This window comes from Papio anubis, chromosome 11 (genome assembly GCF_008728515.1).
Source record: "Papio anubis isolate 15944 chromosome 11, Panubis1.0, whole genome shotgun sequence".
NCBI lineage: Eukaryota > Metazoa > Chordata > Mammalia > Primates > Cercopithecidae > Papio > Papio anubis.
In genome coordinates, this window is record NC_044986.1 from 1,225,213 (window position 1) to 1,252,365 (window position 27,153).

Genomic DNA, 27,153 nt, shown 5'->3' on the forward strand with positions numbered 1-27,153 from the left:
GCTCGCCACACACATCAGCACTCTCCACACACGCAGGCGCAGTCCTCTGCACACACACCCGGTGTACTCTCCACACACACACACACCCGGCATACTCTCCACACACGCGGGTACCATCCTCTGCACACACACCTGGTGTACTCTCCACACACACACACCCGGCGTACTTTCCACACACACACACCCGGTGTACTCTCCACACACACACACCCGGCGTACTCTCCACACACGCGGGCACCATCCTCTGCACACACACCTGGTGTACTCTCCACACACACAGGCGCGGTCCTCTGCACACACACCGGCGTACTCTGCACACACGCGGGCACCATCCTCTGCACACACACCGGCGTACTCTGCACACACACCGGCACTCTCCACACACGCGGGCACGGTCCTCTGCACACACACAACAGCGCTCTCCACACACGCGGGCACGGTACTCTGCACACACACTGGCACTCTCCACACATGCGGGCTCAGTCCTCTCTACACATGCAGGCACGGTCCTCTGCACACACACCCAGTGTACTAGCGTACTCTACACACGCAGGCATGGTCCTCTGCACACCCTCTGGGTGTACTCTCCACACACACAGGCGTGGTCCTCTCCACACACACCCGCGCTCTCCACACACGCGGGCTCAGTCCTCTGCACACACACCTGGCATACTCTCCACACGTGCTGGTGAGCTGTTCCTTACCTTGGGAAGTTTTGCCATTTTCTTTCTTTGCTTCCGGAATCTTAACAGCTTGTCCCGCTCCTGCAGAAGTCAGTTGAAGGTTGTGTAAGTGGTGGAAGAGCTCCATCAGTTTCAGTCCACGGTTTACTGCCCGCGTCCCATCATTTGGATGACAGGGAAGATGGTGTCCGGGCTGGCTGTCCCCACACCACAGTGGGAGGCCCTGGCTCCAGCTCTGCTGCTCGGGGAGCTCATGTCTCCAGGGTGACATGGGCAGCTCCCCGGTGAGGCGGGCTCTGAGCTTCTCTTGCTCAATCGTCCACCAGCCCCTCCTTCTGAATGCATCTGGGGGCCACACGGGGCAGATGACTTGAGGGACACAGATTTGTGGGAAGCTGGAAGGGACTTATGACCACGGCCCCTCTGGACCCTGCAGGGGTGGCGTCCACATCTGTGTGGGGACTGACGCCCTCAAAATACTAAGGAGACCAGGGTCCTGCTGCTCTCCAGGGAACCCATGCTGTGGTTTCATGGCCGTGATGGTGAACCTCTTGGGCTGCGGCTGCCTGTCTGTGCTGGCCAGGGAGAAATGCACTGTGGGGTGAGCAGCCAGAGAAGGGCAGCCATCTGACCCTGGCCATTAACTCAGAAACACGATCGTCCCAAGCTGGTGCCATCTCAACTGGGGCATCAGTGGGCATCCCTAGCTCCTGTCTGACCCACTCGGAAGGGCATCAGCCACCCGTGCACAGCCTTGGCCAGGTAGCAACAACAAAATCCACCCGAAAAGCTGCCACGGCCGCTTCTGTCTGGTCTGTGAGGAGCCCTGGGCACAGAACGGGTCCCACGGGCGACTGTGTGGAGAGCGGGGGCGGGGGAGGCGGGCGCTGACCGTACTTACTAACACGCTCTTCACATAGCCGGCGGTCTCAAGGGTCTAGGAAAGGAAGACAGCACGTTACAGAACTGCTAAGGGCCCCTGTTAGCCAAGCCCCTTGGGAGCCAGAGGATGGTGCCGCGGCAAACAGCCCGCCAGGTACCTTAGATAGTTCATCTATGAGGTTTTGCTGCTCCACAATCTGAAGCTTCAAGAAATCGACTTCTCTTTCATCCTGACTTTGATCAAGGTCGTTCAAGGAACTGGGTCTCCTTATGATTCCGGCTCTCTGTCTCTGAAACGCCAAGCAGCCCACATCACAAGTTGGGGAGTGAAGGGGTCTGGTTGAACACAGTGGGCAGGGGGTTCTCCCTCAACCTGCACTGCCCACTCTCAGCTGCCTGGCTGGTGGTCTCTGCTCAGGCCTCAGAACAGCCCAGCTGTGAGGCCCTGGGGAAAGGAGGCCACGCGTAGGCCCAGTCCCGCAGCAAGAGCAGGTGTGTGCAGCCCGAACGGACACAGATGGGCCCTGCTGGTCTCCCAGAACGCATGGCTGGAGGGGATCGCTCAGAGCCCTGAAGCTGACAGTGGGTTGTCTGTGCCCATTTCCCACCTGGCCACCGCTCCCAAATCCCTCCTGACTTTAACTCAGTGTGAAAAGAAGGGGGCTTCCGTAGAGAGGCGTATGGAGGGCGCCTCTCCTCCACGTCCTGCTGAATTACTCGTTGGGTAAACTCTGGCTTCATGGCCTTCAGGGTCTTCAGGGCAGGGAAACACAGTGACACTGGCTGAAGGCCCCCCACTCCTGGCTCGTGGCCTTGGCAGAGCAGAGACCTCCCACCCCTGACTCCTGCTCGGTGCTGTGTGCCAGGCCTCTTCTCCTCCCCAACAGCCGGGACCCTGCAGCTTCTTACTACCTTCGCCCGGGATTTTCCGAATTGGAGGCGGCCTGTTCCAGGCCCTCAAGTGAGACGTGGGCAAACGGGCCTGGGGAGGGGATGCCCCACAGCCGCGTCCTTTGCATGGTCAGGGCCTCCTTCAAGGCTCCCCTCCCCAGGGCTGGGCTTGGCGGTTGCTCCCCCTCAAACATGCGTGAGGCCAGACTCCAGTAGAAGGCCTGATCGTCCGCCTGGGACTAGCTGTCATGCTAAATCTCGCATGGAGAAGGGAGGAGCTGCTGCCTGGAGCACGCATGCGGCCGTGGCCCCACGGAGCCCCCCACCCCCTCACCATTTCTATGTTCTCCTGGGTGACGAATTTTAACTTGTTTTCCATTCGGCGTAAAGCGTGAGACAAATCCTCATTCTTCCGACTGAGGCGCTTGTTTTTATCCAGCAGTGGCTTGTACTGACTCTCGGCTTCTCTTACACGCTTTAACTGAAAGACAAAATTAATTATGATTGTTCTTTAAGTGGCAGGTCTCCACACAGAGTCTGCAGACTGACCAGAGCCTGGGCTGCAACAACGCAGTTCCCAGCCCACTATTTGGAAAGTCCATGCCTCCAAGAGGCACCCACTCGCCCAACGCCCAGGTGAACCCAAGCTCAGGGCTGGGCTCGGCGTCCGGGGCGGGTGAGTCCCATCCCATTGACAGATGGGGATGAAGATGAAGACCAGCAGTCCAGGGCCAGTGCCTTGTTTTGCCAAGAAGGGCTGTGGTAAAACTGCCCAGCCCACTGGACCCTTGCAGACACGTGACAGCTCACGCACCCTCCAGGATCTCGAGTTACCTGGAAATCTCAGTGGCTATAAGGACCAATGGTGACAACCCCACTGAGGGGCCGTGTCTGCACATCCTAGATCATCTACAGAACAGAGAAGGCTTCCGTCCCCAGTAACGCAGGGCAGGGGTTAGTCAACCAGCCCTTGAGGGGTAAATGTGGCCCCTATCTGTTTTTGCTAATAAAGTTCAACTGGAACACAGGAGACTTAGATGCAAGACCGATCCTTGCAACCACCACTCCTTTTCACAAGGAATTTTGAAAGTGAACTCCCCCCAGGTCCCTACCTCCGCAGTCACAAACCCCCGGGAGCCAGAAGCCCCCGCCCGCGCTCACCAGCTCATTCCTCTCTTCCGACAGCAAGGCGTTGCGGTCCTCCAGTTTGCGGATAATCGCACTTAACTCTGCAATTTTAAGCTGGAAGCGCCGGGCATCTTTTTCATCCAACTGCTGTTCCTAAAACAAAAATCAACTGCAAATAACTGTTCCTACGCACAGGCCTGGGAAGCCTTCGCAAATCCCAGCACGCTACAGGAACCAAAACCCTGCCGCGGGACGAGCGCCTTTGCCTCCACAAGGCTGCCGCGAAGGTTCGGATCCCCCAGGGGAAAGGCACCCGGCCTAGCACCGTGGTCACTGCAACTGCGTGAGGTGACAGAACCGACAGGCAGAGCAAGAGACCCTGCCTCAAACACAACAACTATTTTAAGATAACATAAAGTAAAATAACGAAAAGGAGCAGACATGTCTACAAGTATGCAGATGGAGAGGGCGGGGACGTGCAAATGCAGAAACCGCGAGTGTGGGTGATGCCAGAAAGACGCTGGCCAGCTCCCAGCCCTCTGCCTGGCCCCTGCTGCTGCCCCTTCAGGAGGGTGTGTCCCCTGCCCGGAGGGGCAGGATTTCTGTGGTTCGATGACATGAGCACAGGAAAGACACTTGTTGGAGACTTTCAAAAGAGGTGACCTCCCTCAATGGGACTTCTAAAGGGCCGTTTTTGGGACCCCTGGAACTTCACTCAAAAATCGGTGGAAACGTTTGAATCCAGTTTCAAATCTCTGGAGTGAATGCCGTAGTCTACCACACACCAGCAGGAGGGGCTGGATCTCATTCAACGAAGCCGTCTGAATGAGATCTTAAAATAATATTTTCTATTCTTGAGATATCGCTGTCCTAGGACCGGCTCAGCTCACACACAGTTTTGTCCTCAAAGCGAACAGGCAGCATCCAGGATGGTCCTGGGCCCGACTCGAGTTCCTCATTCAACAGGTGCAGGAGAGGCTCGGGGTCAAAGACCCAGAAGGACCAGCTGGAGGGTCCCTGGACTTCAGCTACCCCAGGGTGTCCCAGAACCACGACAAGGATGTGAGTGCAGAGCAGCAGCGAGGAAGCGGGTGGAGCTCAGCCCGGGGTGGTCGGCAGACCCCACACGGCAGAGCGGCCCAGGGAGGAGCAGAGAGTGGCATGATCACATGAGAAGCGGGTGGGAGGGTGACTGGTGATGCGAGTGCCAGAAATCACCCTCGAGGGGCCAGCTGGGCACACGGTGGGCAGGGAGCCGGTGCACCAGCCTTCCCGGGCCAGAGGCAGAGGCCGTGTGCTTGGAGATGGCGGCAGCGCATACCCAGCACAGCCTCCTCCCACCAACCCAGGGCCAGACCCTGGGCCGGCAAGCGCCATGGACTGCAGCAGAAGCCTGAGGCCGGGGCCCACGGGAGGGTGACAGGGCTGGGGCCGATGCTATGCTGACAGGAAGGAGGGAGATGAGTCCACCAGCCCTCCGGGCCAGAGCCAGAGGAGCTGAGCACCTAGGGCCAGGCTGGGTGGGGAGGTGCCCAGGCAGGAGGGTGCTGGCTCGACTCGGGCTCTGGTCTCTGGGGGAGTGGCCCATGCAGGGCCATGCAGCCACATGGCCGGGTCTGTGACACGGGTGGGCCAGCGGGCCTGGGAGGTGCTTACAGGGCTTCCCGAGTGGTCTGAAGCGTCTCCTGCACCGGCTGCATGAGGAAGTTCCCGTCTGGGGCTGCCCGGGTGCCGGTCGGCCTCTCGGACCTGGGACAGCTGCTCATCTAGAGCCTCTTTTTGGAGCTGCAGTCTCTGAGCATGCCCGGCTTGAACCCCTAACTCTCTCTCCAGCACGAAGACTGCTCTGTCTTTAAATTTTATCTCCTCCATCTACAAGGAGAACAGAACACAATCACACAGGCGGCAGGACATGGATCTGCAGTTACCATAGAAACCAGCGCAGCCCTGCCAGGCTCGGGCTCTGAGACCGGAAGCAAGAGCGGAGCGTCCTGGACGGAGAGCAGGAGCCCCGGCCCTGGGCTGAGGCACGACGGAGAGCAGGAGCCCTGGCCCTGGGCTAAGGCACAACGGAGAGCAGGAGCCCCAGCCCCGGACGGAGAGCAGGAGCCCTGGCCCTGGGCTGAGGCACGACGGAGAGCAGGAGCCCCGGCCCTGGGCTGAGGCACGACACCTCGGCTCCCATCAGGCCCTGGCTCAGCCGGCTACACAGAGCTGCTGCCAGCAGGGGACTCCTTCCTGACGGTCCCCAGACTCTGTGTGCTCTGGCACGGCACCCCATTCGGTGCTGTCCTGCTGGGGCCCTGGGTGCACATGGGGGTGGTGTTGTCTAGCAGAGTCGGCGGAAGCCACTTCCAGCTCCTGCCTCTGCCGTAGGTTGGACAGAGAGGAGGACACCCAAGTTACCCACACTCTGCCAATAGGAAGGTGCCATGGGCAAGATTCTTCTCTAAACAGGCAGGGGAAACCATGGGGAACAGAAACCCTGGCCTGAAAGCCAGTGCTACTCCTTCCCCAGCCCGGGCCTACCCCCCAGGGGAAGGTTGTGCAACATGGGGGCATCACTGTGGTCTTTGGACACCGCCCCTCCATGCTTCTGGGCATGACTAAAAGGCTGGGACCCCACACAGCTGTCTTCAGGCAGCACCACATTGCTCACTAATCTGGCTGCGAGCCGGGGCTTTCGGGGTGAGACGGCAGCCCAGGGGTGTGCAGGACGTCTGCCCGCCAGTGGCTGTGAGGGGTTGGCAGCCCTCCCCACCCTCCCTACAACGCGATGCTTTGTGCTCAACCCACAGAGGGAAGAAGCCATTCCTTCCGGGAATACGGCAGCCGCAGCCTGCAAGCCCCCGCCCGCTTCCGGGCAGGGCTGCGCCAGCCAGAACGCAGCACAGCCGACCCGACGGCCCCCCACTCTTCAGACAGACACGCTCGGCACTTTGGACGTCATTATCCACGGCACTAGATTTACGAGAAGACAAGGTCTTCGGGGATGAACAGCTCAGTTTGAAATATATTTTCGAACAACAGAGCAGAATGGGATATCTTGCTGCTTTACTCATTGTTTGAGGTTTAAACAAGCTAATAAATCTGCTATTGCTGAAGTTAGCTTGGAAACAAAGAAAGGAGACGTCTAATTAGCCCAGATGGAGCAAGTGATGAGCTGAACAGAAGAAAAGAAATCCTTAATTGCTAAATCCCCATCTTCTCTGCACACAGCAACACTGAAAGAGGCAACACAGTCAGTTAGTGGGAAGGCGGCTGGTGAAATAAGAGCGTGTCCATCAGCAGCTGTGCCTGCGGCCTGGCGCTCACACTCTCAGACTCAAACAAGATTTTCTTTTACCAGGACCCCCTCACTCCCAGCTGCAGAGGATGCCTGGAAACTGGAGAGAAGCCCTTGGGACGGTGGTCTCCAGTGCAAGGGGTGTGCAGGCCGATGCTGGGGCTGGAGGAGAGACGATGCCCCTCCACTCTGCCCGCCCCTGACCCGCCTGCCCCCAGGTATGCCCCGCAGTGTGTCTCAGCACGGGGCCCCGACACGCAGCATCACAGCCACCTGTGACAGCTGTCCATGGCCAGGTCCCTGAGCCCCCCAGATGCGCAGTTAGAACCTCTAGGGTGGAGCCTGGGAAGCTGCATTTTACAAGCCTCCCTGCTGACTGTGAAGCCCACAGACATGATCTCACCACTGCCCCACAGTGCTGAGGCCCCTGCATGCGTGTGTCCCGCCACGCCCATGAAGCACGCTCACTACACAGGGCACGTCATCATCCCCAGCATAGTCACTGGCAGCTGTGGCTGCTCCCAACTGGGCTGACCATGCCTCAGTGCTGCAGACAGGTGACTGTCTAAGGTGTTGGCAGAGTACCTGCGACCCCCCAGCAGGTCTCCTGACCCCGGGCCCATGGAGCCAGGACTCCTTCCAAAGACTGGGCCTGTGCAGGGAGCCCTCATGTCTGGCGGGTGCCACTCACACCACCTCTTCCTCCAGAGGGGTCTGCGCCTCAGGGGAGCCCTCCCTCCGCATCGACTCTTGGTTCCGTGGGTGGTGACTTGAGCATACGAATGCGCCTTGTGAGACAGAAAAGGCTGCTGCTCCCAGTGGATGTGCTAGAGATAAGGAAGAAGATGTGCCTTGTCCTAGCTGGGGCTTGTTTTCCTAGCACAGAGGGTGTTGATGAGAGAAGGAAGGACCCCCATCACCCAACTCCCAAGAGCTTAGAATGGGTGGGGGAGATGGGAAAAATTACACAGATGAGATACAGAGCCTGGTCCTGTGATTCCCTGTGAGAAAGCAGAGACCTGGATGGTGGGGGGAGGCGGGGGGGCGGTTGGAGGTGCTAGAAGAGGCAGCCAAGCCTCCCTCAGCCTCTGGTGGGGTAGGAGAGCTTGTAAGATGAGGGAAATGTGACATTTTAGGAGCCCAAGCCCCTTGGTGTCCCAGAGACACCAGAACTTACTGCATGTCTGGGAATTAACCCTTGGGAATTTTTCTCTAGACAGAATGTCCAGGTCCCCCTCAATCATGGGATAATCTGCCAGCACCATGGGAAGGTGGTTCCCAAGCCTGGTGGTCTCGTGCTGGAATCACCTAAGAAGCTTTCTCTTAAAAAGAAAAAAAAAGACTGATGCCCAGAAACTTCTGGTTCCAGACATGATGGGGTAGTTGGCATTAGACTTACCCTTCTGCGGTGAACAAGTCTAGAAGCTGAACAGGATACACAACACAGGGGCAGGAGAAGGAGACAAGGAAATCAGTGCTTGTCAGCACAGGGCCCCCGCTGTCCACAGGCAGATCCCTGAGCCTGTAGATCAGTGCCTCTCATCACAGGGCCCCACCTCCCCTAACGTTTTCCCTGAGGGTGTTCTCGCCACTTCTCTCCTGGGAAACAGAGCCCCGAGCCGCAGAGGCCTCTTTTGTTGCAGGAAACTAAGATTAGAATTTGGTTGGGGCTACTACAGCAGCTGGGATTTGGAGAGTGGAGGAGGGAATGGCAGAAAAGGAATGACAAAGATCTGACTAAGGATTCCCTTAGGTCCTTGGTCCCCTGCTAAGCTGTACATGTGCAAGGCAGGATTCCCAGAAGCCTTGCAGGAAACAGTTCCTGAGAATCTGAAAGGTTAATAGAAATGTAAGTGGTTGCACATGGCTGTGGAGACATTGCAATTCAAGCTCAGACAGAATAGAAGATCATAGTGATTTCTCTAGGTCCTGCAAAGGTTACACTCTAGGGGCAGGACAATGTCCTAGGAGTAAAACCTTCATATTAAGAGAAAACTAAACAGACCTTACCTAACAAAGCCTGAAACCAGACCTCAAAAGGATCCAGGTAATCTGCTGGTCAGTACCCGTCTGCTTGAACAAAACTCAACATTCTTAAGACAACAATAACATAATGCTCAGCCTCACAACACATCACCCACAGTGCCAAGAATATAACGAGCATCATTAGACATGTGCACCCACAGTGCCAAGAATTTAATGAAAATCATTAGACACGTGAAGAAGCAGGGAAAAATAACCAATAATGAAGCTAACTCTATGGCAACAAATCAAAAGATGACTAGAGTTAGTCAATAAGAACTTAAAAAATAATTGTGATTGATAGAAACAGACCCAGAGATGGTAAGGGTATTGAAGTAAGCAGATAAGAACTTTTTATTTTTTTTTTTTTTTAAATTTTTATTTTATTTTTTTTTTTTGAGACGGAGTCTCGCTCTGCCGCCCAGGCTGGAGTGCAGTGGCCGGATCTCAGCTCACTGCAAGCTCCGCCTCCCGGGTTCACGCCATTCTCCTGCCTCAGCCTCCGAGTAGCTGGGACTACAGGCGCCCGCCACCGCGCCCGGCTAGTTTTTTGTATTTTTTAGTAGAGACGGGGTTTCACCGTGTTAGCCAGGATGGTCTCGATCTCCTGACCTCGTGATCCGCCCGTCTCGGCCTCCCAAAGTGCTGGGATTACAGGCTTGAGCCACCGCGCCCGGCCTAAGAACTTTTTAAATCGTTGTAATTAACTCACTAAAACTAATGTAATTAACACATTATATTTTTCTAACAGAGATAATAAAATGACTAAAATGCAGTAATTCAAAGGAGAATCAGGATCTATTCTTAAAAAGAATTAAGTAGGCACTCAAATCCTACATACAAGGTCTAAAATTAGAAATTCATTACAAAGGTTTCAAAGCAGACTGGACACAGTAAAATCACAAACCCAAGATAAAATGATAGAAAATATCCAACCAAGGCACAAAAGGAAAAACAGAAAAATAAAACAGAATAGAGCTCAAGAAAACTGTAAGCTATAGTCAAAGTGTCTAATATACATGTGATTGGAATCCCAGAAAGAGAAAGGAGGAGAAGTAATGTTTGACTAAATAATGGTCAAGAATGTTCTGTATCTGGTGAAAGATATCACTTCAGATTCAAGAAGCTCAGCTGTCCCCAAGCAGTATTTTTCTTTTTAAATTACAAAAACACACCTAGACACATCATAGTGAAATTGATGAAAACCAGAGTTAAAGAGAATATCTTAAAAGTAGACAGGAAAAAAGACACATTGCCTGAAGCAACACCTCTAAGAGCGACGGCTGGCTTTTCAAAGGAAACTAACAAAATCAGAGGACACTGGCAGGACATCTTTTGAGTGCTAAGAAAAATGCCTGACAATGTGAGAGTTCCAGGCTCAATGAATACATCCTTGGAAAATGAAGGCAAGTCAAGATGCCCTTAGACAAAAGTGGAGAGCATCCTTTGTTAATACACCCACAATGCAAATAATTCTAAAGGGAATCTTTCAGGCTGAAGGGAAAAGACTGCAGATGAGAACTTGTGAAGATATAAATATAAAAGACCATTGGCTGCTTATGGCAACAGTAAAAGCCATTTCTTTGGGGGCTTATGACATGTGTCAAAGTAAAATATATGACAATAATAGGAGAAGTGGGTAAATGGGGTTGACCTATTGCCTTATAAGGTACTTGTATTTTGGGTATATGGCAAAATTACTAATTTATGATACAATGTAGTTAAGGATACATATTAATATTTCTCTGTAACTACTAATGGAATAACACTAAATGTTGACCAAAAGGAGATAATCCCATACAATGGTTGGATAACCCCATGGGATAACCTCATCCAAGGCAAGGAGTAGAGAGAGGGAGGAGGAGGGAGGGAGGAAAAAAAAAAAAGGAACAGGGGGACAAGAGTAAAAAACAGAGAGAAAAGAACACAAATTCCTAGCATCAGGAATGAAACAAGAGACAGTGAATAGATAACAAGCAGCTCTCATTAAAAGTCTAGCAAGCAGTCAGGCGTGGTGGCTCACACCTGTAATCCCAGCACTTTGGGAGGCTGAGGCAGGTGGATCACCTGAGGTCAGGAGTTCAAGACCAGCCTGGCCAACATGGTGAAACCCTGTCTCTACTAAAAAAACCCCCCCCACACACACACACAAATTAGCCAGGCATGGTGGTGCACACCTGTAATCCCAGCTACTCGGGAGGCTGAGGCAGGAGAATTGCTTGAACCCAGGAGATGGAGGTTGCAGTGAGCCAAGATGGCACCACTGCACTCCAGCCTGGGCAACAGAGTGAGATTCCGTCTCAGGAAAAAAAAGAAAAGTCTAATGTCAACAAGTGGGAAGACGTGTATGAACTGAACACACTCCTTGAAGAATCTATTTTACCAAACTTAACATAAAAATAAATATAAAATCTGAAGTTTATATTAAATACATTTAATTCGTAATTTAAAAATATGTCACAAAACTCCTGACTCAAATAGCTTCTTTGGTGAATTTTCCAAACACTTAAGAAATATACTTACATTGAACAAACTCACTGAGAGAATAGAAAAAGCAAAATACTTCCAAAATCATTTTATGAGGCCAGCCAAATCTAGATACCATAACTTGGCAAGGACATTATAAAAAGTTGGAAAAAATCCTAAATCCAGTGTATACTTATATATAAAATAGACATCATGGCCCAGTAAAATTTATTCCAAAAATACAATGCTTATTTTATATTTAAAAGCCAATTAATGTGTCATCTCATCAATAAAGAAAAAAATAATGATCATTTTGATTTATGCATAAAAAGCATTTGACAGAATTCCATAGCCATTCACAAAAAAAATGCTTACCAAAGTAGGAATACAAGGGAATTTTCTTAATCTGATGACGAGTATGTTGGCTGGATTCAGTGGCTCACACCTGTGATCACAACACTTTAGAAGAGTGCAGTGGCTCACACCTGTAATCACAGCACTTCAGGAGAGTGCAATGGCTCACACCTGTAATCACAGCACTTCAGGAGAGTGCAATGGCTCACACCTGTAGTCACAGCACTTCAGGAGAGTGCAATGGCTCACACCCGTAATCACAGCACTTCAGAAGATTGCAGTGGCTCACACCTGTAGTCACAGCACTTCAGGAGACTGCAGTGGCTCACACCTGTAATCACAGCACTTCAGGAGAGTGCAATTGCTCACACCTGTAATCACAGCACTTCAGGATTGTGGTGTGGCTCACACCTGTAGTCACAGTGACTTGTGAGAGTGCAATTGCTCACACCTGTAATCACAGCACTTCAGGAGATTGCAGTGGCTCTACACCCAGAATACAGCACTTCAGGAGAGTGCACTGTCGCCACACCTGTAATCACAGCACTTCAGGAGATTGCAATGGCCATGCACCTGTAATCAAGGTTGCACTTCAGGAGAGTACAGTGGCTCACACCTGTAATCACAGTACTCAGGAGAGTGCACCACACCTGTAATTCCAGCACTTCAGGAGAGTGCAGTGGCTCGCCACCTGCAATCACAGCACTTCAGGAGAGTGCACCGGCTCACACCTGCAATCACACAGCACTTTCAGGAGGAGGCCAGGGTTCTGCCACCTGTGCACTCCAGCATCTCAGGAGAGTGTACCGGACTCACACCCAGTGAAATACAGCACTTCAGGACAGTGCAGTGGCTCACCTGTAATCACAGTTATCGCTGGGGAGAGCGGCAAAATGACTCACACCTGTAGTCACAGTGTTTCCTCTGTGACAGTGCAGTGGCCGTTCCGTAATCACAGCACGCCAGGAGAGTAGTGTGGCTCACACCTGTAATCTACAGCATTTGTGAGAGTGCCTGGGCTCAGCACCTGTAATCACAGCATCAGGAGAGTGCAGTGGCTCACACCTGTAATCACAGCACTTCAGTGAGAGTGCACTGCCCACACCTGTAGTCACAAAGTAGCATCTCAGACAGTGCAGTGGCTCACCTGTAATCACAGCACTTCAGGAGATTGCAGGGTCAGCGCCCCTGTAATCACAGCACTTCAGGAGAGTGCACCTGTCACACACACCTGCAATCACAGTGACCAGAGACTGCACTGGCTCACACCTGCACAAATCACAGCATATATCTTCAGGAGAGTGCAGTGGCTCACACAATTCCTGCAATCATGGCACTTTCAGGGGAGAGTGTACCTGCTCCACCTCCACAATCACAGCACTTCAGGAGAGTGCACTGGCTCACACCTGCAATCACAGCACTCAGGAGAGTGCAGCATCAGTCAGCCTGTAATCACAGTGAACAGGAGAGTGCACTGCCTACACACCTGTAATCACAGCACTTCTCAGGAGAGTGCAATGGCTCATACACTCAAAAATTTATAAAGACTACAGGAGAGTGCAGTGGCTCACCCGTAGTCACAGCACTTCAGGAGAGTGCACTGGCTCACAATTTGCAATCACAGTGAGCCTCAGGAGAGTGCAGTGGCCTGCACCCCATAATCACAGCACTTCAGGAGAGGCACTGGCTCACACCTGTAACCTTCACAGAGACTTCAGGAGAGCAATGCCTGGCTCACACCTGTAATCACAGCACTTCAGGAGAGTGCAGTGGCTCACACCTCAGTAGTCACAGCACCTCAGGAGTGCACTGGCTCACACCAAATCATAGCACTTCAGGAGAGTGCAGTGGCTCACTGCCACCTGTAATCACAGCACTTTAGGAGAGTGCATGGCTCACACTCTGTAATTCCACAGCATTTCAGGAGAGTGCAATGTTCACACCTGCAATCACAGTACTGTGGAGAGTGAAATGGCTCACACCTGTAATCATAGCACTTTAGGAGAGCCAGCTGGTTTCCAGGAGTCCAAGACCAGCTAAGTGCAACAAGTTAAGGCGAGACCCTGTCTGCAGCAAAAATTAAAACTTAGCCAGGTATGGTGGCATGTGCCTGTAGTGCCAACTACTCAGGAGGCTGAGGTGGGAGGATCACTTGAGCCTGGGAGGCCAAGGCTGCAGTGAGCTGTGATCATACCACTGCACTCCACAGCCTGGGTGACAGAGCGAGGCTGTGTCCAGAAAAAAACAACAAAAAAAGTATTGCCAAAGAACCCAACAAAAACAAAAGCAAAACCAACCAACCAACCTGCAACTAACGTCACACTCGGTGAAATGAATATTTGATACTTTGACCAGCAGTTGGGAATTAGGACGGGTGGGTGGTCACTCTCAACACTTCTGTTCACAGTTACACTGCAGGCCTTCACAGTGCCTCAAGGCAAAGAAAAAAGCAAAAGGTGTGAGCTTGGAAAGGAAGACTTAAACTGTCTTTGGGATGACGTATGGTGGCCACTCCTGTCGTCCCAGCACTTTGGGAGGTGAGGCGGGAGGACCGCGTGTGCCCATGAGTTTACAGCTGCAGTGAGATACGATCATGAGAACCTATCTCTCAAAAAAACAACCCCCAAAACTGTCTTTGTTCACATACAACATGATTATGTGTACATGGAAAATATTTTTAAAATATACAAACAAGTTGTTAGAATTAATAAGTGCATTTAGCAAGGCTGCAGGATAGATCGATATAAAAATCAATTTTATTTCTGTGTAGCAGCAAAAAATAATTGGAAAATAATATTTTAAAATTTGAAAAGCCGACCATTTATAACAGCATGAAGCATTAAATATTTAGGAATAATTTTAGCAAGGATACAATGATACATAAGACCTCTACACTGAAATTTACAAAACATGGCTGACAGAAGAGAAAATGTAATAGTAAATACACCAGGTTAGTTAAGGTTCAAGGTGCCAGTTTTTCTGTGGAAACTGACAAGCTCATTTAAGTTTCATACAGAAAAGCAATAACAATCTTGAAGAGAAAGAAAGAAGTTGTAGAACTTAGACGACTAGATGTCAGGATGTACTTTAAAGTGTCAGAACTAAGACATGGTACTAATGAAGCAGGGCAGAGTAACAGACCAGCAGAATGCAATGGGGCCACAGCTGTGGGCTCACTTGATACATGACCAAGGTGCTATTGCAGCACAGGGGAGGAGGACAGTCTTCGAAAAATGATCCTGGAATAGTTGGATATCCACACGGCAAGCAGGGAACATGTCCCCATCTCATACTATTCACAAAAACTGAACTCGGATGAATTATAGAATTAAATGTTGAGAAAAACAATAAGGCATCTGAGCGACACACACAGGGCACCTTCATGCCCTCGGAGGGGCCAAGGATGTCCAAACCGGACACACACAGCACACAAAAGAAACCAACAAATTGGGCTTCCTTAAAATGCCAAACTTCTTTCATCCAAAGCCAGCATGAGGAAGATGACTGGGTCCGCCACAAACTGAGAGAAGCCGTCAGCGGGGAGAAGAATAATACTCCGGCTTAGAGGTGGGGAAGACGTGAGCTGGTGTCTTATGAAAGGTGATATGCGGATGGGCACCGAAATGGCCAGCTCTCTCTCTCTTGCCGCTTTCCTAAAGTGGCGGCGATACTGTCCCTGACGAGGGTGTGAAGTGGGGCTCTGCCCACCAGCCGAGTGGCTTTTCTGTCTTGAGGTAAAGCGTTTGCTTGACTCATCACCCCGCAATTCCCCTCTTCGCCCCGTGAATGCACAAGAGAAAGGCATGTACGTGGCCACCCAGGATGTGACCAGTGCTCATATGACGGCCACGTGTGGGACACGACTCCAATGCCTCTCACAGGACGGGTGACCGCGTGGCAATGGACATGTGCGGCGCGGCCGGCTCGGCTGTGATGTGCCAGGGTGGGACGTGTGATCACATGGCAATGGACATGTATGGCGCAGCCGGCCGGCTCGGCTGTGATGTGCCAGGGTGGGACGTGTGATCACATGGCAATGGACGTGTATGGCGCAGCCGGCCGGCTCGGCTGTGATGTGCCAGGGTGGGATGGATGATCACATGGCAATGGATGTGTGCAGTGCGGCCGGCCGGCTCGGCTGTGATGTGCCAGGGTTGGACAGATGACAGTGTGGCAATGGATGTAGGCGACATGGCCGGCTCGGCTGTGACACGCTGGGGTGGGCAAAGCAGCAGCAGCAGCAGGACACGTGCTGCTGGGACGGGCAGCCCTGCTGGGCCTCCACCCCAGTGCTGGGTCACGGTGGACACACACCCCCAGAGCATCACGCATTTCCTTCAGATTTGAGCCTGTTCTCTGTAGACATTTCCTCAACATCCACAACATGGAAAGAAAAGCGAACCTTGATGCCAGGTGTCACCCTCCGGAAATTCTGGGTTAGTTCTGCGCAGCTGTGCCCTGGGACTGTAAAAGCTCTCAATATTCCCAAACTCGTCCCAAGCAGGTGTCTCTGGACATCCACAGCCAGGACTGTGGGCAGCTACTCAAGGGTGGGGCCTTACTTCAAGGACTCCCTCATCGTTTGCAAGGCAAGCGCCTGTGTGGCGAGGCTTTGGCCCCAGAAGCTGATGCTGCATCTGGCTGTGGATGGCTGGAAATCACAATCTGGGGTTTTCAGCAAAACCAAAGCATTGTGTGGGAGCCAGGCTTGGGGCTCAAAGGAAGCTGCTGCTGCTGCGTTCGGCAACGCCAGTTTTGAAGACACACTGATGCCCAGACTCTGCGCAACACCATGAGAGAGCAAGGGCCTGGCACAAGCTCTCGGCCACTTACCTGACGCCGGTCTCCAGGCGAAAAGCAAGGACAGGCTACTCCTCCCACTCCCACCCCCAAAATAGCACTTGGGGAGAAACTGACCTCATTTTTACAGCCATATTTGTGTGGGGTTTTAATCACTGCTGTACATTAGCATTCCACTTTAACTAGCTGTCTAGACAACTGGGGGAGGCGGAACCCGTATTATAAATCACAGATCTTTATGGGAAAGGAGAAACTGGCTTTTGCCTGTAATTCTTTGAATTTATAGAGTCTTTAACAACAGTCTGAGCTTGTATTTTAGCAAACGTGCTGAGCGTGCAGTAGCTGCGTGCACCCAGACAGCTCTCTCAGGCTCCGTGATGACATGGCACAGATCTGCCACACGGCTGCTCCTGGGGCCCTAGCTCGGCCCTGTCCTCAGAGCCTGTCACCAGCCAGATGCGCAGGGGACGGGGCATTGGCATGGTCATCGCATACCTGTGGGTGGGAAGTGCCTCACGCCTTCCACGTCTAACTTTAGCAGAAATTTGGCCAAGAAAGCCACTGGGAGCCCAGCTTCTCCTGGAGCACGGAGTGGGTCACTTACAGACGAGGATTTGGCTCTGGAGCCTTCTGAGGCTCCAGGGTCCCCTGCTGTAAAATCAAGGGGTCTGCACAGTGGAATCATTAGGGCCTGAAGATGATGGGCCCTGGGCCGGTGGGTGATTCCTGAGCTCCCTAGCCAAGGCATTCTGATGTGTCCAGCACAGGGGCAGCTCTGACCCCAGTGCCACCCACCACAACCTTCTGGGCAGGGAGAGGGCGTTCCTGACCCGCTGGATAACGTGAGTTCTCTAGCAGCTTCTCTAGCAGCCCAGCCCTGAGTGCAGCCTTGCAGCCCTGCTGTGTCCAGCCCTGCCCTGGCAGCAGTGACCGTGCTTGTCTGGGGTGTCTGTTGGCCCCTACATCCCTACCCTGCAGGCCTCTCCTCTCTCCCCTCCACTTGGCTTCCTCTCTGAGACCCTGAGCCCCCACCAGGTGCCACACTTCCAGGCCTGCACTTAGGGTCCCAGGACAAGACAGGGGGCTTGCCTGTTAAGCCTCCATGCTCCGAGAGCAGGTGTGGCCCTGCCTGGCTGGGCTTCTGCCCCTGCCCAGTCCCTGCCCTGCTGTGTGGCCCCTCCAGTCTCTCCCCATCCAGGGCTAGCCGAGGTGCCCAGTGGGCCCCTGAGATGGGCCCTTGGCACCCAGGAGCCTCAGCCCAGAAGACCCATGGTCAGGCTGGTGTCTGGGCCAAGGCTGGGGTGCTGGGGCAGGTGGCAGGCAGAGTCCCAAAAGCCAGGGAGCCGACTGGGGGGCTGGGAGGCCTCTGACTCTGGGCCTTTGGGAGGATGGGGGTGCTGTGCTCTTTGCAAACAGGCCGCCACTTGATGAAATCCATTCAACAAATATTTATTGAACACCTACCCTAGGTGCTGGGGACTGAGTAGTGAACAAAACGGACCCAAAGTAAAGACAGCAGGCTTTGCTGGCCAGAATTAGGGAGGCAGAACCTCGAATCACGGGGTCCATTTTGGGAAGAGCAGATGATGGTCCTGAGTGTGTGCTGAACACCCAGGACTCTCAGACCCTCCCTCCTTCACCAGCCCTGCCAGACGTGACTGTCCTCAGGGTGGACTTTGGTGGGACAGGTTCACCCCGTGGGAGCAGTGCCCTCAGACAGCACGTTCTTGCTGGGTTGTGGCCACGCGTGTGGTGCTAAGTAGACGAGGGAGGCACAGAAACCCCCAGCTCCCAGTGTCCCAGTCAGGCCGGCCTCATCCACAGTGCTCCATCCCCAGGCCTGTCCGTCCCCAGACTCAGATATCACCCTCCCAGGGCCACGGCTATGTGCCCACACCCAGGGGGTGGGAGCCAGCACCGGACGGCTCTCAAAGGAGCATGTCTGACTGTGAGCAAAGATCGATTCCTGCCAGAGGCTGGTGCTCCTTGCAGCAGAGATCCATCCCTGACCCACTGTGTCCTCACTCAGGGCCTGGCGAGGCCGAGCATCCCACACCAGAATGTTCCAGGACTCAGGTGCCAGCCTGTGCTATGGCCACAAAAACAGCAAAATGTTTGGCTGATGTAAGGAACCAAGGTTGTGCGATATTTTCAGCTGTAATAGTAGCTGAGGTCTCTTGTTGGGAGAACCCGAGGCCTCTGTCACCCACCTGGCCTTGCTGGGGCCTTGTGAGCTGGGTCGGCGGCTGTCCTGGAACCTGGAAATGATGCTCCTCCCGCCTGCAGCTCCTGCCAGGCCTGGGAGGCCACTGTGCTGCCCCAGGCTCAAAGGCCCAGCAGCGCTTTGCACCCCCAGCTCTACTGGCTCTGCTGACTCTCAGGGCAGGGCCCTGCCTCTGAACCCCACCCTCACCCCAGCCTGCCTCTTCTCTGACTGCCCCCAGTCCCCTGGGGCTGGGCCACCTCTGGGCCACCTTCCTCCCACTTTTCTACCCCAGCCCTGCTCTGAGTCCCTCTCTGAGCAGCTTCCACCCCAGACTTCCCCATCCTCACGAAGCTGCCCCTTGTGCCCAGGCTGGACACTGCACTGTGCCACAGCCCCCACAGCTGGAGAGGCCGCACACCTGCCCGGCTCTCCCAGCCCCCCCACCTCACACCTGCCCGGCTCTCCCAGCCCCTCCACCTCACACCTAGATTTAACTCCACACACTCCCTCACAGCTGGGCCTGGGGAGCAGCCCTGCATGTCATCACTGGGTTTTAGAGGCCAGGATGTTCTCATAAATGATGGCCCTTAAAGGAGAAGATCTGAGGTCCTGGGGCCCTTGTCAGTTAGGCAAGTGGGCCCCACTGGGACAGGGTCCCCAGAAAGAAAGTGTCCCAGTGGCTGGATTCCTGGTGCCACCAGAAGCTCCATCACCCCAGCTGATGCCCCCAGGGCACCTCTTGTGCTCTGGGCATGGAGCCAAGTACTCCCTGGGTTTTTCATTATTTTATTTAAATTGCACAAAACCAGGATATAGACAGAGAGATAGCTGGGCTCTGGGAACGGGGCTGAGGATGAACTGATGGGAGGTGTGTCCCTGATGAGGCCTGGGCAGCTGTGGTCAGGACTAGAAGAAGGAAGTGCATCCCAACAGCTGTGCAGACTGGGCTGGGCTCCAACAGCCACCCCTGGGGGAAGCGGTGAGTCACGCTGTGGATGGGATGTGAGCCCCCAGCCAGTCCCTCCTCCACAGGACCCAAGCAGACCCAGAGTTCCTGGATGGTGGTGGTGGGGGCCTCTCACGGGCAGCACGGTCTTCCCACTGACAGGGTGTATGTGTGTTTAAGCTTCAAAACAATAAATAAAGGAGATGTCCCAAATCTACGGATTCTATAGGAAAAGATCATATAAGACTTTGAAACAGGCAAGAGAAGATTTCTGACTGTCCTTGTACTGGAATGCCGGAGCCCCTGGGGCCGACCTGACCCCAGGAGGGTGTGCCTTCGTCTCTGATTAGGCTGTTCTACGACTCCACGGAAAAACAGTTAAACTCTGAGAAGGGTGTGAGCAAAGTGCTCATTTCCTGGGCGCAGACGGACACGATTCCTGCGCATTGGAACACAAACGGTTTTTGTCAGGCAGGGAATGTGAATCTCTGTGGGTCAAGTCCTCATTTGCATTGGTTGAAAGTAATGAGTTAATAAAATCTTTGACATGTGTTCACTGTTTGTATGAGAGTCATGATTATACCTTCTGTTAAAATTTATCCTTGAACAGTTTGGTTAAAATCCCAAAATTCCAACAGTTTTTTTATTTAGAGCAAAGATGATTCTGAAATTTATATGGAATTCTAGAGGGCCAAGAAGAGGAGGCAGGTTACTCTTTAAGGCGAACAAAGTGGGAGAACGTGCTACTCCAGAAATGAAGCCTTTTTATAAAGCTAGAATAACTACTACAAAGTAGGGTGGAGGAGGGACTGACAATGAGACACAGCAGAAAGTCCACTCTTGTGAGAACAGGTGCGAGCTGGCAGAGGCGCTGTGGGAAGTGGAGAGACAGTCTTTTAAGCAAGGGCTGCTACAGACATAAGTATGGAAGATGGAACTATAACATGTTCAAAAGATGAGGCTCCCAAACTTTGGGATCAAAAGATTTCCTAAACAAGACAAAGTGAGTGCCAATCCTAAGGGGGAAGATAAACAAATTAGACTGTTTTACTTTAAAATGTAAGACCTTAGATCATAACATGATGCTGCTGAGCACGGGGAAAAGATAATCCACAGACCAGGTAACACACCTGCACTTTGGGGGCGGTTTTAGGATCAGCCTGCCCCTGCCTGCAGAGAAGCCTGTGTGGAGGGGGAGATCTGGCGAGGATGGAGAGTGAAGACACAGGTTGGAACATGCTTTCAAAAATTTGAAATAAAATCCAGAAGAATCAGCCAGAGGAGTTACGAGTAGCTGCTCTAGTACGGTGAGAGGGGATGGCAGGGAACTGCTGGTTTCTGTTACGAGCCTTTACTTAAGGAAAAAGCCGTCTTCCTCTACTGAGAGCATCGAATCCAACCACGACAAATGAAAGGGTCGTGTAGCATTGGGCAGAGGCAGCTGCCTGTCCCTCCCACCTTCCCAGGACAGTGGCAATGCTTCCTTCCTTCCCTGCACAGAAAAGCAAGCTCTGCGTCATGCGAGGAAAGCACCCAGTTCTTACGAGTGCTGGCTTGGGCCAGGTCCTTGGGTTGCTAAGGTGACATCGATATATAGCTCGGGACAGGGCGAAGAGGTGTAGGGGAGGTTGGAACAGGGACCACTTTGGAAAGGAAGGGGATCGATCACCCAGGTTAGGCATGTTTGGGGGCACCCATGTGTATGCCGTGGCAAGGTCATATTTACTCCACAGTGGCTGGTTCTCCCCTCCTGGCTGTAGGTGTGGAGAGTGGCTGCCCCTCTCTGGGAGTTCCACACGCTGGCCCAGCCTGGAGGCCATCCCTGGAGACCAGAGGCCCCAGGAAGCAGGCAGAGGAAAGCTGCCCCAGGTGCACGGTCACACCATGTGGAAAGATCACTGCAACCCATCAAGGTGCCCGGGGCTCAGGGTCCTGAAGAGGCACAGGGCTGGGGCACGCACCTCTAAGACAGAGATCCGTTTCCCCTCAAATCACAGGACAGTCTCCTCTCCAAAGGACAAGGGGCATCGGGGCATCGGGTGCAATCAGTCCCTTGCAATCCCTGGACATTCTCGTCAGCTGAACCCCAGGCCTTTGAGAATATCGACTCTACTGGTGCCTACTATGGGTGCCCGAGTCTCTGGAGCTATTAGGATGCTCCAGGTATAGGTGCCAACATTAGACCTCATTGACCCACAAATCCGGCAGCTCATCTGGTCCAGCCCAAGTGCAATGGTTTCGCAGAGACGGGGACCTCAGGGCAGCCGGAGGCCATCGCACCCCCCGGGGCCTCCTGGTCTCTCTCGATCCAGTGAGTTCAACTGGAGAATCACTGGATAATTCCCTCTGAGTCCCCCCATGAAGACGTGTGGGACTCCTGCTGCAAAACACTGAGGCTTGCCTGGCGTCAGGTATAACCTGGGACACTAAGAAGAGGTGTCCGTGAACCCTGCGGTGGGAATGGGCAGCGCCGATTTCTAGGTTTCTTGCTCTGGCCCAAGTTAAGAAAGGAAGTAGAGCTGGTGTTTGTGCAGAAGGGGAGGTGAGAGTCTGGCCTGCCCTGTAGGGGCCTGACTATGGGTCTGAACCTTTTCTAGTGGTCTCATGACTCTAGGGTCCTCAGAACCAACAGGGGTGGCATGAGGAGCCTGTGCTGAGAATGTCATGGGGGGTGAAGCCAGAGCCGCCCAGGTGCTACCTGCATGCTCCCGGAGCCCACACCTGTGCTCTCGCCCATGCCCGCCCCTGCCCGCCCACGTACCAGCCTGCGGATCTCCCGCTCACACTCCTTCTTGATGCGGGTGATCTCCTCCTGGTGTAGGTGGTACACGCTGCGGATCTCCGCGGCCTTGATCTTGTCCGCCTGAATCACCAGCGTCAGCGCCTCCTCCACCTGCCTCTTGGCGCCCTTGAGCTCGGTGATCTCCTGCTGCATCTTGACCTTCTCCACCTCGAACCCCTTCTTGGCCTCCTCCTTGGCCTCGGACAGCAGCACGGTCTTGACCTTGTCAGGGCCACCATCACGCTGGGCACTGAGCAGTGCCTGCAGCCGCTGGTTCTCGTTGTCCTTGATCTTGACCTCTGAGCAGTCGCCTCATGCTGCCCAGCAGCTGCCTCACGACCGCCTGTAGCTCATCTCTCCCCGCAGCTTCGGCCTTGAGCTCTGTGAGCAAGACCAGTCTTAGGCTGCTTCATGCTCAAGACCTGCCGCAGCGCCCTGTCCTTTCCTCGCTGCTCCACTTTGCTGACCTGAAAGACAACAGCTTAGACCGGACCAGGTGAGGAGCCCTCCAGCCGTACACTCAATGCCTCTGATGTGTGTGTTTGGCTCCTCGGCCGCAGTGCACACTCAATGCCTGAATGTGTGTTTCTGGTCGTCGCGTACACACTCACGCCTGGATGTGTGTTTGGCTCCGGGCCGTGTACACACTCACGCTTGATGTAAAGTGTTTGGCTCGTTGACACACTCAGGCCTGATGCGTGTTTGGTTCGCCGTACACACTCAGGCCTGGATGTGTCATTCTCGCCGCCACCACGCTGAATGTGTATTTATTCCGCCGTACACTCACTCTGAATGTGTAGAATAACGCCGCAGGCCACACTCATGCCTGAATGTGTATTTGGGAGGAGCTTCCATGATGCATAACGCCAAATCAATGTGCAATTTGGGGAGGATTTCAAACTTGGGGTTGCCTTCATTCCCAAATTCCCAACAAACATGGCTACGAAAACCTGGAATCAAACCTGATTGCTGGAGGGCAGGAATGTGCACTCATAGCATCCACAGGACCCTCAGAGGGGACACTCCAGCCCGGAACATGAGACCGCGGACACACTCAGTCCACGTGAGTAACCTAATCCAGGATCAGGGCTATACAGGGGAGTGCACTATTGGTCACCTCCCAGGTGAATCCACCAGGAAAAGGGTGGGACTCTTCCCCTTGGACACGGCCCAGCGAGGAGCGCAGCCCTGGGTTCTGAGTTGGCCTGGCTGTACCCCAGGTCTCGGCAGCTCCTGCCCATTCCTGCAGCCTCACCCACATGGCAGGAGCTGCGCTGTGTCCATGCTGCCTCCTCGCAAAACCTGGAAACAAATCTGAGCCACTGCGCCATCTGGCTGGTGTCTAAGGGGAACCCTGGGATTTTTGACTCTGGGCCATGCAGCCAACTGCCTGTCCCCAGTTCCATTCCAAACCCAAGTCCACAGCGGGACAAGTGCTACTGGAAAACCTGGATCTCCAGCGGCACCCTGGCCCCCTTCCCTGCCATTTTGGGACTCCGGTGCCCCTACCCAGCTGAGCAGTTAGGCCCGTGGTGGACTCCTGCCCACTTCATAGCGTTTGAGCCCCTGGGAGATTGCTCTTGTGACTCAGGGCTCCCACTCACCTGGCTGCCCATGCTCCCCACAGCCCCCATCATCTGGCCTCACAACTCTGGGGTACACCCACAGCCTCCATCTTCTGGCCTCACAGCTCTGGGGTGCACGCACAGCCCCCATCTTCTGGCCTGATGACTCTGGGGTGCACCCACAGCCCCGCCCTCTTCCCTCTGTTCCTTCCTGGGCCTCCAAGACCATTGCATGCTGCTGGCCCCCAAGCTCTCATCACTGGCCCACCTCCCTCTCTGGAACTCTGGGGGCCAGGCCTTGGTGACTGTGAGGGTCCTGTGGCCTGCATGCGGGGGGCTAGCCTGCGAGGCTGCCTCTCCGGGACCCCCACTCTCTGACCCCTCTTGGGTCCGGCCAGTGGGTAGCCCCAACAGGACACAGGGAACATGACCACAGAGGCACCATTAGCAGGCCCAGGAGGTCCGTCTGTGGCCCCCACTTCTGTTGGGAGGTGGCCCTGCTCCCCAGGCCGCACCTCTCATAACAGACGCCCCCCTTGTCCCTACAGAGGCAGGATGGAGTCAGCTGTGTCCCCACTGGCCCCGGCTCTTCCACCTCCCCCATCTACTCAGAGAAACAGCCCCTGGGTAACCTCTTGGCCATGCCCCGGGCATCATCTGCTTCCTGCCAGGACCTGAGGAATATACAGCCACGCAAGGGGCATCTCACGTCCCATCTGTCCAAGCAGAACTCCGCCACAGCCCTGGTCCCAGGAAACGGCCCCTCAGCCAGAGCCTCTGCTCTTGGCTCCCGTCCTTCCTGACGTCCCGCTCCCAACTGTGGGCAAACCTGTCAGCTCCTGCTGTGGGTACCCCCAAGCCTGCCACCTGCTCTCCTGCCCAGGGCCTTGTCCTCTTCCAACCCACCTCCCCCCGCTGTGCCACAATCCCACAGAAAAGGGGTCCCTTGGAACATAAAGCTCAATGCTTCAGCCCTCTTGGGACCCTCAGGCGCACTTAGAATATAAGCAAGGTCCTTGCAGGAGCCACAGGACCTCAAGCCCCATGGAAAGGGCACCACAGAGAATGAAACGCAGGTTCCAGCCCCCACACCCATGCCCACACCCTCTCCCACGCCCTCACCCACACCTTCACCCACATCCACACCTTCACCCACGCTCTAACCCATGCCCACACCCTCTCCCACGCCCTCACCCACATCCATACCCTCACCCACATCCACACCCTCACCCACGCTCTAACCCGTGCCCACACCCTTACCCACGCCCATGCCCTCATCCCCGCCCTCACCCACATCCACGGCCTCACCCACGCCCTGAACTTGGCATTTTGTTTTCTTGGCAACTCTGAACTTGGCATTTTGTTTTCTTCACCCATAGCTGTAGGAATTCTGATCCCACAAAACCTGGACCCCCGACTCCCCCCCAGCCGGAAGCCCTCCTGCAGCACGTGGCGTGGCCTCTGAAGACTCCTGGTGTCATCTCCTCCTGGCCCAGCACAGTCCGTCCCCACACTAGGGCTTCTGTCCCTGCCCTCCCAGGCACGCCGATGTTGTTACTTTTTTTCACTTGCTGCACAGCGGTGGTCACTCCGTAAAAGCGCTTATTTCTCTCTTTGTGACTGTCTTGTCTCCCTCCCTTCCGGAGGCTTTCTGGGGTTGCTGGGGGAGGGGTTGCTGGGGGACAGGTGGCTGCTATTTCCCCATCAGGACGTGTGGCACTGACTCACTCTGCTGCTCCCTGGCTGGCAGTCCTTGTGTCCTGCAGGGCTCAACCCTGAGCCTTCCTTTTGGTCTGCCCAGACCCCACAGTACAGAGAAATCCCAGCCACCACGCTCTCCGCTCTCTCCAAACCTTGCTCAGAGATTCCACAACTGCACACGGGGCCCAGCGAGCGTCGTTGGTCCAGCCGTGTGAGTTCTGCTGACTCCCAAGAGGCCGGGGTGAGCAGACACGGTCCTCACTTCGGCTTCCACTTAAGGTGGGACCTCCTGCTTTTCCAGCTCACACTGAGTTCAATGGTAAAAAAGCGAGATTTTCCAGGGCGTTTTCTCCTCCCGTGCCGAATCCCCTTCACTCGGGCTCCGGAACACGCGTGGTGTGTAGGGGAAGGAGGCTGGGGAGGCTGTTCTGCTCACCGTGCTTGTGGGGCTGTGGCTCGGGGACAGCAGGTCCTGTGTGAGGCATGGCGGAGCCAGAACTGACGCCCACACTGTGCCCAGAGCCCAGCTTGCCCCTCCTCCAACCAGGCAATAATTTCACCTTCATGAAAACTTGAATGGGAATCAGTAGAGAAAAGAAATTACGCAGCATGTGCCACAGAGATGGGTCAATGGTGCCGAGTCTGGTCTCAAACTCCTGGGCTCAGGTGGTCCGCCCGCCTCCGCCTCCCAAAGTGCTGGGATTACAGGCGTGAGCCACCGCACCAGCCCTTTATATCATTTTATTGATGTCCTTTAGTTCCTTTTGAAACAGCCCATCATAGCTTCCATCTGTTTTGGAGCATTTGTCCGGTATGGTTTCATTGTCTGTAGGAACGTTTTTCTACTTCTTATTTCTTTTTGTTATAGTAACTTGATGAGATTTATTTTCTTGTTGTTCACTTCTGTTATTTCAGTCTTCCTGAATTTCCCTGAAATATCTAACTGGGTTCTGTGTCATGTAATCACTTGTAATTCCACACAGTGAGCTCTGGTGTCTATTCTCACACCTCTCCTGGGATCCACAGGTGGGCCAGATGTCGGTGAGTTGTGGCCATCTCCCCACTGACCCCCAGGTGAGCTGCAGTCATCTCCCCAGCATCCCCCAGGAGCCACGCACTGCTATTTGCTGCCATCTGAGTTAACAACCACAGGCAACCAGAGACTGGTAAATCTGCCCAGGGGGTTGGGGACAGGCCTAAAGCAGGAGACGCCTTGTGGGGTGAAAGGGATCTCTGGGCAGAGGCACAGGGTGGGGGCAATTGGGTGCTGGGCTGTTCTTCATCTCTCACTCCACAGGGGATTGTAACATAGGGCCAGGGTAGAGTCACTGTTTAAATAGAGCGCCTAGAGTCCTGAACCATTAACATCTGAGGCTCCACCCTTAGAAGTCTAAGGGGTTAGGGAGAGCTGGCATGTGGAGCTGTGAGGTCCCAGGGGGGC

The 27,153-nt window shown here is 54.1% G+C and overlaps 1 protein-coding gene across 1 annotated transcript in view; it reads right to left on the reverse strand.

Annotated features, from left to right (window-relative positions):
* JAKMIP3 (Janus kinase and microtubule interacting protein 3) overlaps positions 1–27,153 on the reverse strand; it is a 77,271-nt gene that overhangs the window by 35,439 nt on the left and 14,679 nt on the right. The window contains 9 exon segments of the mRNA XM_031651975.1: positions 705–764; positions 1,585–1,620; positions 1,724–1,855; positions 2,791–2,937; positions 3,618–3,737; positions 5,241–5,456; positions 22,426–22,744; positions 22,746–22,841; positions 22,843–22,913. Coding sequence (XP_031507835.1) covers positions 705–764; positions 1,585–1,620; positions 1,724–1,855; positions 2,791–2,937; positions 3,618–3,737; positions 5,241–5,456; positions 22,426–22,744; positions 22,746–22,841; positions 22,843–22,913 — 1,197 coding nt within the window.